We start from the raw sequence: 16,470 nt of genomic DNA on the forward strand, positions 1-16,470 counted from the left end.
TATTCCTTAAATGGTTTTGGAATAAGTGACTGGACACGGTATCGTATAATCTTTGTCATTTATTTTATCCTAAAGAAACAAAACGTAGTAAGCCATTTATAAAATCGTATGAGGGATCTAATTCAATCTAATTATAAATACTCAGATACAACGCCCGGGCGTATCGGCGTATCGGATCAAGTGAAAACCGTATTTTAGAATAACATTTTGCGAATTAAAACTTTATATGATTAAACAATATAGCATTGCACGTGGGAATGAAAGTGCATGTGACTAGGCTGGAATGATTTTTTTTGATGGTTGACTGCGACACATGTACAAGCAGCAGCGTACAAAATTTCGATAACAAGGTGGAAAATTAGAAATATAATCATGACCATTTTTTCGTATATCTGCAGAGTCCAGTTGGACACCGAAACCTTAAGATTTCCAGAGTACCTCCCTCCCGGGGTAGCCGTAAATAAAAATAAAGCAGGGACGGAAGTTATTAAAGGTGCGCCTTGTGTGGTAGGTGTATGCCTGAGTTCACACAGGAAAAATAAAAATAAATGACATGATTTAAGTGCAGGAAAGAAATACGAGTCGTCTGCACGCAAATTTAATAAGGGTTCGTAATCATTTTAATGTGCAGTGGATGAAGTGAAGATGAGCCCTGTCTTGGTGGTAATTCCCGTTTTTAAATGACTGTGTACTTTCGTGGGCTCTTAGCAAATTTGAACCTACTCGATCTTCTTTTAGAATCGTGGAGATTTATTTTCCTCTCGTTTGACGGTCCGGTCGGAAGAAGAAAACTGCATCTCGGCGACTTCTGCTTCAGATGAACAGATGCATTGTGGGGGAAATCAGCCAGCAGTTGCTAGGTAACCTTTTTGTTGGCTACAACGCCAGGTCACTCAGCTTCAAAATGGCGGCAAAACATGTCGAATCGTACATGTAGTAAACATCCTGGGGAAATTATAACTTAGTTCTTGCCATAAATATCACAAGCTAGATGGATCCTCGAATAAAAGCCATTTTAGCGCAATATGAGAATGAGGAGAAGCCAGAAGCTAAAAAGAACAAGCCCAAAACACCAGAACCGCCAAAAACCTTGGAGCAATGGTTAGAAAGAAGACCGAAGGGCTTTGAAAGATGGCCTGAAGAAGTGACGGATGGAGAGGAGTTTAATATTTCAGTGGCGTCTGTTGGATTGGGAAGTTTGGATGATATCATGGAGGATCTAGGACGTCATGCTCGTATCCTTTATGGTTAGCTTTGGTCAAACTTATTTTTTAGATCAGAGACTATCATAGATGCAAATAATTTTCATTATAAACAGATTACATGTAAGCAAATGAAAGATCATCGCAGTAATGTACTCAACTTAAGCAGTTGAGAATAGCAAGCCTGAAAAAGATTCAGGCTTGAACGGGAATCGAACCCATGACCTCTGCGATACTAATGAATGAAATTTTTCAGGCTTGCTTTTCTCAACTGCGGTGATCTTTCATTTGCTTAAATTGTATATCCGCAGTACAAATATATATATTTCATATATTCATTTCAGATTACATGTAACGTAAGTTATAAGCCTCTTTATAATAACAATCTTTTATTAGGAAGCTCCATCACTAAAAGTGGTTTACATAGAGGTCCTAACACTAGATGGGGTGGTGAATGGTCCTTCAAAAAATGTGTCTCGCAAAATTTCAGCCAAATTTTAGGGGTCTCGTCGTCTCGAATTTTTCTTTGACGCCTTCTCGCAGTCTCAATTTCTTTTGCAAGGCTAAAAAGGTCTCGGGCTCGCAGAAAATAAATCAGTCTCGCCATCTCGCAAAGTCTCGCATTTACCATTCGACACCCCTACTAGATATACATTGTAAATCTTACTGTACATGTATGTTTTACTTTTCCTTAATTATACTTTATCACTATAGCCCTAGACATTGGCTTAATTGACGAAGTAAGTGATGATATTCAAGAATTAGAAAAGAAGCTCAATGTATATGCCAGCCAGGTTTTGACTGATAAGGAGAGGCCACAGAGTACAGCTCAAACTCTTAGCCCTGCAACTATGAAAGGTAAATCATCTCCTGCATGCAAATCTCATTATTTAAAATGCTTTGCACCTACAGTACATGTGCAAGTAGGTACAGTTGAATATATGATTTATTTCGATTTCACTACATTGTAAATTTAAAAGGGAAGTGATAAATTGTATTGTTCAAGTTGCTTGTTTAAAGAGGGGATTTTCTCACCCTCTTTTAAACAACTTAATTATTTGTCATTTATCAATTTTCCTTTTTTTAGCCTTCAAGCATTCTTTAGTCTTTTTTGCATTCTTGGTATCATTAATGCATTTTAATTACTCATTCGTTAATAGGTTTTCTATTGTCCTTTTATATACCTTATTAGATGAAATATTCGCGACACGTTAATTTCGCGATTTTGAGGTGCGCATATTTCGCGACACTTAAATTTCGCGATTTTGCGAAAGTTTTGTATTTTGAATCACTTTAATTTCGCATTTTTGAGTAAGACACAATTAACATTTCCTTGGCAATATTATTTAACATGTCCTTGAATTAAATAAAACGACTTTATCAAAGGAACAATAACGTCAAAATTTACAACAACGCAACGGCAGGACTAAATGTCAACGGTAACAACAGAGCAGTTTTCACAATGTCTACAAGTAGGTCATGCTTGTACCTGAATTATTGTTCTTGAGTCAATTGACCGCAACATCCATTTACATTCATTTGACAATTCCTTCCTTCAGTGGTACTTAACTCATTCTTTCTTGATTATTGACATGATGTGAGTCACCTAATTTTCGCGTCATGTTATGTTCGCGACACTTTTTATTCGCGTCACTTTAATTTCGCGATTTTTTATAAATCGCGAAATTCGCGAAATTAAAGTGTCGCGAAAATTTCATGTAATAAGGTACCGTATTTTCTCGATTTAACGCCGGGCCCCGAATAAACGCCGGGTCTCCAAGCTAGAGTGGTAAGTAAGCCTTTCAGGCATTTATTTGAGGTGTAATATGCTTTAGGTGAGATGGCAAGATACATTCATGTCACAAATAATGTTTAAAAACCCTTGTTTAATAAACATTTTGCTCGAATAAACTGCACCATTCAAATAAACGCCGGATCCACAGAGCCTAGTTTGAAATAAACGCCGGGGGCGTTTAATTGAGAAAATACGGTATATCACATTGACTAGGGTGTAATGAAATTTGTACATTAATTGTAAATTAGGTACATATAATTAATCATGATCATCTACTTCACTAAAAAACATACACAGTTCAGTCTGATACATTGTATATTTCTCCAAAACTGGTGCAGAGTCGCTTATTGTAGTCAAAACTGATGATGGGTGCAGGTCAGCTGAACCAAAAGTGCTTTCAATTTTAAAGCCATGTGTTTGTATTACATGTGCTTGTTTTCCTTGTCTTCTGTTACAGAGATTGAAAAGGGTATTAATTTTTTGTGACCCATGATTGCCCCTTTTTATAATTCCTTGTAAATGATGTAAAATGGCTATTTTTTTCCTAGTGAATCATGAATTCAATATTTTCCTTGAAGCATGAAGTACCAATAGTGGGCTTTTTCGTGAATTGTGAAAGGGGCCATTTTATTTTCTGACAAATGTGATCTACAATTGTATACCCCCCCCCCCCCTACCCCATTACCAAACTTTGGTAAGTAGTAATAATAATAACTGATATTTAAACAGGGTGACCCCTTCAGTCGCAGGACTGGTATCAACGGGGGCCCTGTGTAAAATAAAATAAAATTAAAAATAAAAGAGAGTACATAATTATGTATAAAATAATTATTATCTTACTATAAAAGCTTACTACTTTAAAAAGATACCGCTAAAATGCTAAAAAAGCTAAGAAGTTAAAAAAGTACTATTGTTCATTTTAAGTGCATTTTAAGCACATGAACAATGTTTTATTTTTTATGGAATTGCATCATACTTAACCCTTCTTTTTTTACATTTATAATATTGTGCATGTCAGGTATTGTAAGGATCTTTTTCTTCTGCTGTTATAATTAATCAAAAGTTTAAAGCAATTACTTGAAAATAATTTAATAAAACTTGTCTGACTGTTTTTGTCTGAACAGCAATACATGGAAGTTCAGATATTCCAGCTGAAGTTATCAACAAGAAAGAAAAACCTGTACATCTGGTAAGATAAATTTTAAAGTGGCCAGTACTTTGATGCAGAAAAATAAAGAGGTTAACAACAATGAAAGAGCGAACATTCATTTCGAACAAACAAAACCGAACCCCAATTAGTAGAGGGGTGTTTCCCCTCAGCTAAGGTTCTTTAAGACATGTTAAAATATAGTTTTTGATTGATTGATTGATTGATTGAATGAATGGATAAACAAATAAACAAACAAACAAATCAAAATAATAAAGGAATCTTAATTTTCTCTGTGATCACACAAGTAAATTCTGTAAGTTCTAAGCACATATATGGAATTCATTACAGAATAACTATATACACTGTAGTAACTTGACACATATGCTATCATTGATAGTGAAATTTCCCCAAGTCTTGTCCCGAAGAGTTAATTAAAAGCCGGATATTTACGAAAATTTCGAGTGATTACAGTTATATACATGTACATTGAAATCAATATGCACAATGTATTTTAATTATTTTTATTAAAATTTTTTAAATTCAGTATGGCCTTGGAGATGAACAAGCCAATAGAATGAAGAGTGTTCAGGTACAGTTCACCCTAATAGTGCTGTTTTATGTGGTAAAAAAGGTTTGCATTTGAGCCTACTGTCACATCAGGCTGATGCTAACCCCGTTTTCTACAGTTTCAAAGCCTAAAGCCTTAAAGCTAGCGTCGCAAGCACAAGGGCAAACACAAATGCAAGCATAAGTACATGTAGTTTGTGCCAAATAAAAATGAATGTTGACATAAGCATATTAAGCACAAGCATAAGGACATGATGTTTTACTACATGTAGTTACAAGGTTCAAATGCCCATCGGACACGCCCGGGAACGAGTGTTTTAATTGGCCTGACACAGAGTACAGTGTATGTGGAATTTCATTTTCACACAACATAACTCGAACGCAAGCACAAGTGCAAGCACAAGAAAAGGAAAAATTTTGATCCTTGTGCTTGTGCTTGTGTGTATGCTTGCATTGAGGCCATTGTCATGGTAAAATACGAGCTGTTATGCTCGTGTCTGTGATTTTGCTTGTGCTTGCATCGCCAGTGAAAACTAGGTTTTGGTGACTAGGAATATTTTTACTCTTTCCTTGTCCTGCTTAAAAACACAACAAATTGACCCTGGCCAGGGCTTGGAATCGAACTCAGGCCAATCAAGAGTCCAGTGCACTTTCCATTAGGCTACACTGTGCTTCCCTCCTTTACAATACAATGCAATCTTTATTTAACGTGGTCATCAGGTATAGAGTTCCACAGTTTTGATGCAGTAAAAAGCTAGTTTTTAGGTGCGCCACGAAATAAAAATACAAAATAGAAAAATAAAAACTTCTTGGAAGTGTATAAAAATGAATTAAGCTATAATTAAGAATAACTACGAATTACAATTATATTGTTTAACTAAGATTAAAAATTTAAAATTTTCAAATCAAATTAAAATAGTAAACAGTAAAATAGCAATAATAAAAATTGACAAACTACTCGATCAAAGTCCCGTAAAATTTAATGTTCTTAGGTTCGTTTTAAAAATCATGTAAGTTTTTATTTTCCTTGTGTTGTCAGGTATAGAGTTCCACAGTTTCGATGCAGTATATCTCAGGCCATATTTTGTTGAATTTACTTTCGGAAGGTCCACAATTGTGTTGCCTCTGAGGTTATAAGTGGAGCGTCTTGTTGTTATAAATTCATGCAAGCTTGCAGGACCGGCATCGCTAGCTAATATCTTAAAAACTGTGGACAATATTTTTGCTAACCGTTGTTCGCGGAGACTTGGGAGACCAATACGCTTTATGTGAGCTGTTTTCTATAATTAAATTAAAACTAAAAGGTCGCAAATTGTATAGTACATTTTAGTATGATGAAAAATAAAGAAAGATGATAACTGACAGTAGTCAAAATAAATGAAAAAGATGTTAATGTTTGCCATGTCATGAGCTTGGTACAAAAGAAAAAAAAATCTGACTGAGTTCATGAAGGGAATCAGACCCTGTATGTTATTTTAATACTGAATATCTTTAACACTGGCAGTAAATTTCCTTTGATTACAATTATAATACAGTGTCACACACTTTCCTCATTACAGTTGTAGATTAATTACCACCGGCTGGTTAGCTCAGTTGGTAGAGTGCTGAACTGCCATGCGGGAGGCCTCAGGTTCGACTCCCAGACCGGACCAACACTCAGGGTCTTAAAATGACTGAGGCAGAGGAGAACATGCTGCCTTTGCAATATGACATCTGCAAATGGTTAGATGTTCTAGTCTTCTTGGATAAGGACGATAAACCGTAGGTCCCGTCTCATGTATCTTCAGTGTTATAATTATGGTCAGCAGGGGACGTTAAAGAACCCACACACATATCGCAAAGAGAAGGGCACTAACGTCATTGTGCTTTTCCCCCTTGAACAGAATTGTCCAAGAAAAATTACTATGATTACTATGATTAATATTCTCCTTATTACACAGTTCACCTCTTACCCTGGCTTCTTTCCCAATGAAGTTACACCACTACCAGGCCAACTGGAAGCTCCTCAGTTGCTGAACAAAGTTACCAAGGCCCAGAAGTTTCCTGTGAGTCAGTTAACATTGTAGATTTTTGGAATATCTGTGTTTGTTTGTTTGGTTGGTTGTTTACTAAAGTTTTGACATTAATACTATACCATTCTCACTCATTAATTATGCCGCTCATTGTCCGGCGTGGATTAGATATGGGAAAAGATTGTGGCTGAGGCAATGAGCGACTGGGTGAGAAAGCATTATAGCTGTGTATTACGTCGCCGAGGGGGAGGTGGGAGGGTCAAAAATTCGCCCGGACTTCCCGGCTTGCGTATCTCTTTCGAAATTCCCCGAAACTAAGCAAAGGGATCTTTAAATACGGCGATTGCACGTGGTGATTAAGCATTACCTAATGCAACTATCTATAAACAAAATGGGGTTATGTAATCCACGCACTTCTGAATTCCGCGTCATAATTATGAATGAGAATACTGTATTTATTTGATAACATGTAAGCACCCAACCTCTAAAAAGCACCCGCCCCAAATAAGCACCCACCCTGTAGGTAGGAAAAGTTAATAAGGGCCCAGCCTTGAATTGGCAGCCCAATATACCTCACTGTTGCTGCTTTTGGGCAGAATAATGCAAAGAAGGTTTTCTGCTGGATGATTCTTTGCCTACTTTTCTTTCCCTTTTTCCCAGGCGCTTCGACTTCCCCAATTACTGCCCCTGGGTCTCTGAGAATGAGAACATGTGTTTTGGTCTTTCATTCAAACAATGTCAACATAAAATACTTAGATCTAATAAAGTTTATAATTATGTTCTTTTGTTTTTGTTTTAACTGCAGTCAATTTTTCGTAAAAGGTGGAAGAAATTGTTTTTGTCAGAGGGATCTGTTACTTTGTTACAGGTAAAGTAATGAATACAACAAAAGTCATCATGTGTCATAATTGATAAGGTTTAAAAATCCAATCCATATGCAAAATTTGATGAGAAACTTAAAGGAATGAAATTCAAAAAGCTAGAGGATGACAAATTCTTGAGCTGTTCAGTTCAGCTGAACCTTATCAGCTACAATGTTAAGAAACGTTATGTGTACATGTATTAGTAGCTAGGCTTGACTGGAAAGACTAGAAATGTCCTTAAAGGCTGCATGGTTTTCACTGGACATTTGACCTGCACATAATTATGTAAAAAAAAAAGCATTAGTAGATGTCTAAAAGAAGAACAAACACACTTATTCTTCGTATGCTGTTCTTACAAGAAATAAGCATATAAGCATATTAAATTCTTGTGCTTCTTCTTGTGCTTATGCTTTAATCTTGCGATGACAGCCTAAGAAGGATAAGTGTACGTTCGTTCTTCTTAAAAGTCAATTGATGCTTGTGCTTACAAAGGTATACCTTGCAAGTGAAAAACAATTTTAAGGAACCCGCATTTGGTTGTAAAACACTTACCTTTTGATCTTGCTTTTCTCGAACTTTACTCTTCTTTCGTTCTTTCTTCCACTTCCTTGTAAACGCATTTTAATTATCACAGAAAATGCAAACTTGTAAAATAAAATAATGATAATCTTTTACATGTATATTTTTGCATATTTATACCAGTAACGTTCCGAATAAAAAATATAAAACAAAATCGTTGCTCAATCAGTGTGTATCATTGAGTACGTGTTTCTATATCTACAGGATACTTTCTGGTGGTTCTTTCTGGAAAAATTCCAGGTTAGTTCATGTACATGTACGTATACATATATATTTTTGTACATGCGTCGCGGGGGTGTTTTCCCAAATGAAATTAACAGGGATGCTAGTCGTCTTAGTTAAAGCCCGAGCCAATGAGGATGAGAGTGGATGAGAGTTGACTGTTATGGGAGTTTTGGTCAACTCTCATTGACTATCATCAACTCGGGCCAAACGAGAGAAAACTCTCATCGACTCATGAGGAAAAATACACGAAGGATATAAACCCAACACAAGCCCAAAAACAACTTTTTATAATCGCTCTCGTTTGGCCTGAAACTCTCATGCGCTCTCATCGACTTTGAACGTGCTCAAATTTTCACGAGTGTCGATGAGAGTTAAACGGACTCTCGTTCTCGTTTGGCCCGAGTTTATGATAGTCGATGCGAGTTGACTGACGAAAACTCTCGTGAGAGTCACCTCTCATCCGCGTTTGGCCCGGGCTTTATATATTTTAACGTTTCACACGTCTGGCAACATGGAGGACACTTGATAACTTCTAATACAGCTGAAAAAGTCATTTTCCCTTCCAATTTTATTAGCCTGATTGCAAGAAAGCACAAGATGGATTGTTCAACAGGATAGCGGACAGTTTTGTTTCCTTGTTCTTCGGTGTAAGTCCAGATTTTAAAGACAGATTCTTCCAGGTAAGGTAACAGAGAGGATGGTTGAAATAAAGGCAGCGCTATTGAATCAGCTTGAATCAAGTTAGAACTTTATCCTGGTATCTACTGACTGTTACGAAGTTTTTCACAATACTTGTTTTGGAGTTTGCTTTCTTTGCACTTTTGCAAACTTTAACTTACATGTACTTGTTCGCGTCGGTGTTGAAATTTTGCCGGTCATATTGATTTGTAAGGCTTACAAATCAAAACAGCAGCCTGTTCCTTTACAACAGATTTAAGAAGCAGTCGGTCCACAGACGTTTCTTTTCTTTTTTTCCTTAGTTTAACTAAGGAAATAACTGTTTTTATACAATGCAGCAACCGGATGCGCTCGCTTCGCTGGAGCACGAGGCCGAACGCGAAGCAGGCGGAAAAATCCCACCCCATTGCATCCGTGCTTGTTCGAATCCCCAGCGGTTTAGAATGATTTTCGGTTGAGTGTCGTAATACCAAAACGAAAGTAACCATTCTGGCCCAAGTTGTTCAAAAAAAAAAGAAGAAAAAAAAAACTATCCACCGAATAACTCGCTATCCAGTGGATAAGTGTTGAAAAATATACATACTATTGTAGCGTTATCCACCTTTCGGATAGCATTATCCATCCTTCGAACAACTGAAGCCTGGCCAATCACAAAAGACACAGTAAACCAATCAAAACTCGAAGCAAACACATGCAGCCTGTACGAAGCGCGGGAAAACGTGCGCCACCGAGTCACGAATGGTTTAGGTTTTCCCTCTGATTGGTTGCTTGCTCTCTTTTTTCTGCACCAGGCACTTAACTGCTTGTTTTGGCATCGAGTTCTGATTGGATAATTGTGATGCTTGAATCTGTTTTTATTGGCCAGATGAGATTGCTTCACCTTGTTTATTTCTTTAGCTGCGGTCAGTTTGTCTCGGGTCACTCGAGGCCAACTCAAGATATTTCATTGAGTTTAGTTTGATGAAAGGCAATAGTAAACCCCTCCAGAACAGAATCCCCCCCGCACGACTTGACTTTCGTTCTTTCACTTCAATCTAGTACTTTGCCGACTGCCTTGCTCAAGCTGTGTACGCTGCATACTGTGAGGTCTTTCCACGTTCTTATCAACTGTTTGATGATGACTTCAAAAGTTTTCTTCTCAACACCATCTCTGAATGGGTCACAGGTAAAACGCACAAAATGAACGTATTTCAGCGACATAAACCGACAGCGACATAGACCGTTTGGTGATAAAATGCGCCGAGCGTAGCGAGAGATGCAAGGTTTATTGGGGGATTTCAGGGGGGATTTTCATTGTAAATGATTTGCCTAAAATTCAATGATTTATTAATGTCTTCAATATTTATGAATTTAAGACTACAAATGTAAATATATCCGGTAAAAGATTGTTTTTTTTTTTCAAATCTAACGTATGAAGGCAAGGTGGGGAAACCTGTTTGTTTTTCCAAACAACATTGTGTATGGAATGATATTTAACAGGCGAAGGTATGGAAAACTGAAAACTGGATTACGAATTCCCCAGCACGCATTGCCTCAGTCATAATTTTCTTTTGGCTACGGCCCTGACGTAACGTTAGTTAAAACCTGACGACGGAAGCAATTAATATAAAAGTGGTAGCGAACTAACTTCTAAATTTGCAGGTACCAGGCCTCCACCTTACTCCTGGGAGAAATGGAACCTAAAGCTCCTGGAGCCGAGTAATATCAGAGAACTACAAGACGACAGGACGCAATCTCTTAAAGGTAAGTAAGCAGCACATTTAAAAAAGAGGTAATGCAGTGGAGTGGAAGATTAGTCGCACTACATGTGTCTTACATGTATTTACCCTTGTCAATAGTCCATTTTACAGTTGTCTGCTCAGTGACCTGGCCTTTGAATGGAAATGAGGCTGGAGGTGACCTTGTTTTGATACAGACCTCACTGCTTTTGTTGTGTTAATCATGTTGTTTTGATGCAAACTAGTTTGCATTAACATAATAAAGCAGAGAGGTTTGTATCAATGCAAGGTCACCTCCAGCCTCACTACCATTCAAAGGCCAGGTCACTTGGCAGGCAACTGTAAAATGGACTATTGCAGTGCGTGGACAGAACGAATGAAACGAGTGTTTGGAAGTGAGATTTTAGTAGCAAAAGAAGGGGCTGTTGTGACTTCGTCTCTTAAACGACCCTAGTCAGCCACGCGTATGTTTTGTTTACATACGAGAGTTTCTGTATTATATTTTACACGGAGCGTGTCTAAAAGGAAAAGATCACTGTGAAACTGTTAAAGGCAATTAAAGAGACTTCCATTAACAAAACTTACAGTAAAGTAATAAGACTTGCTTCACCATACAATTTTCATAATTTCCATGGCATCGAAAATGGTGAAGGCTGACTTAAAAGTAAAATGATCCTTACGTTTAGAAACGACGAAGAAGAGAAAAAAAATCCCAACTTTGTAGCACATCCATCAGAGAACCATTTTGTTGTATAGTTTTTGTTGTTATGGTTGCTTTTCAGTTGATCTGCACCTCGTTAAAATCTCTTTTTTTTCATTTGTTCGCCTTAACTATATGTACCCCTGGCTTTTGGGGCTAGCATTCATTGTGTGTTGTTTTGTTAGGCCACTCTTGAAGAACGTTGAAAACGATCGCTCCTTGCTTTTCAAACGCATTAGCTGGGTTCTGTAATTTTAACGTTTTCTAGTTGCACTGGCACTCAACAATCTCGCACATTTTTGTAATATTGAAAAAAATATGCTTTTCTATTTCTGTTGGTATTTTCAGCGAACATGTCTTTTGATCTGGATTCTTGCCTGGATGAGTACAGTGGCCCAGCCAGTAAAGAGAGAGCTGGGACATACACTACTCAGTACTCACCCTCTAGAATGGGACTGACGGTCATTCCCTCGTTTGACAGTACTGAGGTAAGCTGGCACCAAGACTGTATATGTACAAATTGCAACTCCGGGTTCTTTGTAACAAGGTAGATGCCCCCTTTATTGATATTTTTGAGCGATTACTCTTTTGTCTGAGATGTTGTGTATGGTATTATTGTTTGTTTTCACGTGACGTAATCAAAATTCTAAAATCCAAAAACACAAGGCGCCCGAGTTTTCTTTCATTGGCCTTTACATGTCCTTATTTTATATCTTACTGAAAGATTTCACCTCGAAGGTATCCTTCGTCCTTAAAGTAGAACATTATAAAATCTCGGAGTTTGTTTATTTATTATATTTTTATTTATTTAGATGTAATTTGTTTGTGTTGTGATTTTTTCCGCAGTCACATGAAATTGGTCCAGGCCCCGAGTTTGAACGTGTCGGTTTTAATCTTCAGGGGAGGAGTCCCTTAGTGTCACACTTCCTACGAATGAGAGAACTTATGGGAAGAGAAGAGCAACCTGCCCAGTCTGTTGGACGCACTGAAGTCTCTAAATTACAGTATCCTTACCTTCACCCTACCATATCACCTTGTTGTGGCTATGAGGCTTGCATGCCTTAATGATCCAAAGATCTATGCTTCCTGGGGCTTTTCCCCCTCATAGGTTCAACCGTGCTAGAGTGGTCAGGGGGACAGACCTGACAAAGGATTGCCCCTGGCCCTCCAGGCTAGAGGTTGGACGTGGGGCCAACTGATTACCCCACCTCATACACCTCACGTGACACGTGGTGTACAGAGGCTTAATTAGTAAGTAAAAACTGTTGGTTGAAACTGTTTGCTCTGCTGCCGTCAAAATAATTAAAACATTTTAGCATCCTCCTTACACTGATATGCATGACTCTCTTATGAACCATAGTTCATATGTAACTTGGGTGTTTTGTAGTAAACCTTAACACGTTTAAAGAGATTCCGCGCCTACTTATAGGCAAGTGATAAGAGAGTGCAAAAAGACGACTAAGACCTTAAACAACCATTATCAAAGGTAAGCAAGAACGCAAAGCACCATAACCATCACTGCTGGCTCCGATTTAGCCTGCAAACAGCCTCTTTTGTTTGACCTGCGAGACACGTCCCTCCTGCCGACTCGCAACTCGCTCGCGCGAAAGACAACGCAGCGAAACCCAGGCAAATGAGCAGCGCAAAACCCAAAAGCCTATTCGTATGCTAGCTCAGTAAGCTCACTAAGCCCTAAAGGCACTACACTAGCTAACTTAAAGGGGCAGTATCACGGAAATTCTTATACGTTTTGGTGTTAACTTTGATAAAATTATGAGGGTGCACTCAGTGATCAACCAAAAAAGCCTTGAATAACAAAAAAAGGGATAATCCATTCTATAAAAAGGTGCGAATTAAAGAAATTAATGCTTTATAAGGGATATTTTTTTTTAAAGAAGGCACTCACCTGTCGAATTTAAAAACGTCTGCCAGACGTTTTCTAAATTTTAGACCACTGCCATATCCGTCCGTAGCTAAATCACCTTTGAACAATTTTCATGATTAGAACAGTACTTTTTAGCAATTTCAGGCCATTATTAGTGGCTTCTATTTATACCAACACCTTCATTACATTTTCAAGTAGCAATAAATCATGGTAACACTGTCCCTTCAAGGACTGGCATTTGACAAGCATCGTGTCTAAGGGGAGTCGTTTCCCTAGACGCCCCATGCTACAGAAATTTGCGAAGGAGTGGGCCAGTTTGGCCTGACCGAAAACGAATCTTGACTTCTGTAAAGATAACTAACAAACAGTGGAAGAAGAAATATTTGTTACATTGGGTTGGAACCCATTAAAAACGAATTTACACTGTATTCCTGTAAGGATATCCAATATACAATAAAAAAAGAAGCCCTTCTTTATAGACTTGTATCTCTAGATATTAATGAACTGCATTCATATAATACCGAATCTTGTGTGATGTTTTGTAGAGTTTTAGACACATCCGAACAAGAAAGTTTAAAGATCCAGAAACAGAAACGAGCTGCGTTAGCGAAGCTTGAAAGGTGAGCGGCACGGGTTAAGCCTGCACTGTCTTAACATTGCTCTTGATGGCTTATTGGCGAGGAAAAATAACGCTTGTGTTAAATATGCTGACTGGTTACTGTCAACCTTTTTTCCATTAGCTTGAAGAATGATCTGGTTTTGAGAAATCAAGACATAAAGATGATCAGTGATCGACTTTTCGACTTAATGGTAAGTCACAGATGCTTGCCTTTTTAAGATGTTGAATTTTTCACCTTTCTATATAACCTCCCCTTCTCCGAAAGTAAATCCCCCCAAATGTAAAGCCTCCCAACTCTGAAACGAAAAACTCCTTCCAAAATTAAGAACCCCCCCCCCCCCCCAACCTCCAATAATGTAAGTCCTTGTGTTGCCGACCCCAATAAAAATGATAGCCCCTGGGTTAATAATGTGTTTCCTTTTATGACGTTTTATCGTCATTTGTTCCTCACCCAGGGGTATCAATGGGTTCCGGCGAATTTAATGGTGAGGGTAACCCTGCGATTGACTAGCATCCCATCCAGGGAGGTGTATAAATACTCCTAGCCGCTTAATGCTACAGAAAGCGGGATAAGCTCCGGCCTGATGAGCCGCGAGGCTCGAACGCAGACTTTAAGTCCTTACCTCTACCTCCCCTCATAATGTAAGGAGATGAGTTTATAATCTGTTCAGTATTTTATCGTTATTTTCAGGAAGGTTTAACTTACAGTGTTCTCTTTTTTGCAGCATTTTTTTCATAAGCAAAACCTCTCCCAAATGAGGGGCCCGTAAATTAAGAGAGGTAGAGATTTCATCAACTGACTCTGTGTATATTGATTTGTATTTCAGTCACAACCCGACCATGCTACATCCGGGTTTCCCAAAAGTGCTTTGGAGCAATCATCAGACGATGACACGTGATGGATAATCATACTGCGCATGTGCGTGTGATGCATCAGACCTCTTTTATATAGTGTATATAATGTGTTTTGCAAAACAGTTTGTTTCAAAAGTTGTAAATAGAGTTATCATAAAAAAGAAAAAAAGCGATTTTTTGGGTCCAATCTTTTAAGTTTTTGAGCTTTGAATATATAGATAATATTTATTTATCCCGTTGATATGTTGGATATTGACGCTTGTACAGCTTTTTGGAGTAAGAGTTCTTTGTATAAGTGTGTGTGGAATGAATGTGAGGAAATTTGCAACTGAATGATGTTTTAAAATAAAAGGAGACGTTATATTAATATATATTTTTTCTATAATCTAGAATTAAGAATTAAGGCGTTGGGGATGAGGGGGAGAGACAGAAGATACTCTTCGTTTTGGGTTACTGCTCTCCCTTCTATCAGCGCTAACCCCCCCCCCCCCCCCCCCCCTTTCATTTATAGCAGCCGTAAACTGTGATTTTCCAAAATAACTTTTGAAAAGTAATGGAAAGTAAATGTTTTATTCGTTGTGAGCCGTGATTTCGATCATTTTATAATGGATGACCGTGACGGATCAATCCCTTTGGTCTTTGGTGCCCATCGCTCAGCTTTAACTGTGACGTTATATTTCAATATCTATCAAGTCTCGTGAAATCGGAAATGCCCTGGAGACGAGAGAGACACTGTATCATGGGATAGATCAGTTTGTTTCCAGGGCCTTTTCAGTATTTAAATCACCTTGTTAGCCAATGTCAGTTGCTCAGTAGACGTGGAAAAAGTGCCTTTATTTTCTGGTAGACCTGTATAAAATCAGTAGCACTATTCCTTGGAAGTTCTAGCTTTCTTTCACCTTAGTCTATCTGGCATAAAGGCAGTAGCAGAGTTCCTTCCTGATTTCAGATTCCTTTCAGCCCGGAATTTCTGTAGTGACGCCTATTAATGTTATAAATAAAAGAAGATAACAAATTTCGTCTGACAACTAACTTTCAGCCCGAAATTTATGTAGCAGAATTCCTTGTTTGCTCTAGCTCCCTTTCAGCCTGGAATTTATGTAGTGATTTCAGTTAATGACGTGAGTTAACTACGTTAACAAATCCCGTCTGGTAACTGGCGGGTCTGGCATAAAGACAGAGCAGTGTTCCTTCATTGTTCTAGCTTCCTTTCAGCTCGAAATTAGTGTAGTGATGTCAATTTATGATGCCAACTAATAAAGCATGACATCAGCTACCATCAATTAAATGATGCTTCAATCTTGCAACAGCAACAACAGCAAAAAAGTAAATTTATAAGTATGGCATTGAGTCGACTGAGAAAAATCGGAAGCACTTCTTTTTAAAATTAGTGATCTGCATTTGGTGTGTTTCTAATTCAAATGCACCTTTAAGTAGAAGCGGAAAAAAATGAAAGTCGAAAGAGTTCCCGCCAGTTCGAAAGTATTGTAGTATGAAAACTCAAGGGACAAAACCTGACGTTCGAGTTTAAGCCAAATTAAGAATAACATAAATATATTATATTGCCCGGTCTGGATATCAGTTGTCGTCTAGGTTGAAGCCAGTAGTTCGAATTAAAACTG

The 16,470-nt window shown here is 38.0% G+C and overlaps 1 protein-coding gene across 1 annotated transcript; it reads left to right on the forward strand.

The window, feature by feature from the left end:
* The first annotated feature begins 885 nt into the window (after nucleotides 1-885).
* On the forward strand, nucleotides 886-15,211 carry LOC144654101 (protein FAM227B-like). The gene is made up of 16 exons (XM_078514207.1): nucleotides 886-1,235; nucleotides 1,917-2,060; nucleotides 4,122-4,186; nucleotides 4,692-4,736; nucleotides 6,655-6,759; nucleotides 7,532-7,594; nucleotides 8,373-8,408; nucleotides 8,969-9,073; nucleotides 10,110-10,236; nucleotides 10,713-10,814; nucleotides 11,838-11,977; nucleotides 12,336-12,493; nucleotides 12,898-12,975; nucleotides 13,920-13,994; nucleotides 14,115-14,184; nucleotides 14,821-15,211. Exons 1-16 carry the CDS (start codon nucleotides 992-994, stop codon nucleotides 14,890-14,892), a joined length of 1,629 nt encoding a protein of 542 aa, XP_078370333.1. The 5' UTR covers nucleotides 886-991; the 3' UTR covers nucleotides 14,893-15,211.
* The last annotated feature ends 1,259 nt before the right edge of the window (nucleotides 15,212-16,470 follow it).

This window comes from Oculina patagonica, chromosome 1 (assembly GCF_052425735.1).
Source record: "Oculina patagonica isolate OP01 chromosome 1, crgOcupat, whole genome shotgun sequence".
NCBI lineage: Eukaryota > Metazoa > Cnidaria > Anthozoa > Scleractinia > Oculinidae > Oculina > Oculina patagonica.

Excerpts from the sequence above, each read along its gene's own strand:
- LOC144654101 (XM_078514207.1), top strand. The coding sequence starts at position 992 with ATGGATCCTCGAATAAAAGCCATTTTAGCGCAATATGAGAATGAGGAG. Across the intron at positions 4,187-4,691 it reads AAGAAAAACCTGTACATCTG|TATGGCCTTGGAGATGAACA; the intron begins GTAAGATAAATT and ends TTTTAAATTCAG. Across the intron at positions 7,595-8,372 it reads GATCTGTTACTTTGTTACAG|GATACTTTCTGGTGGTTCTT; the intron begins GTAAAGTAATGA and ends CTATATCTACAG.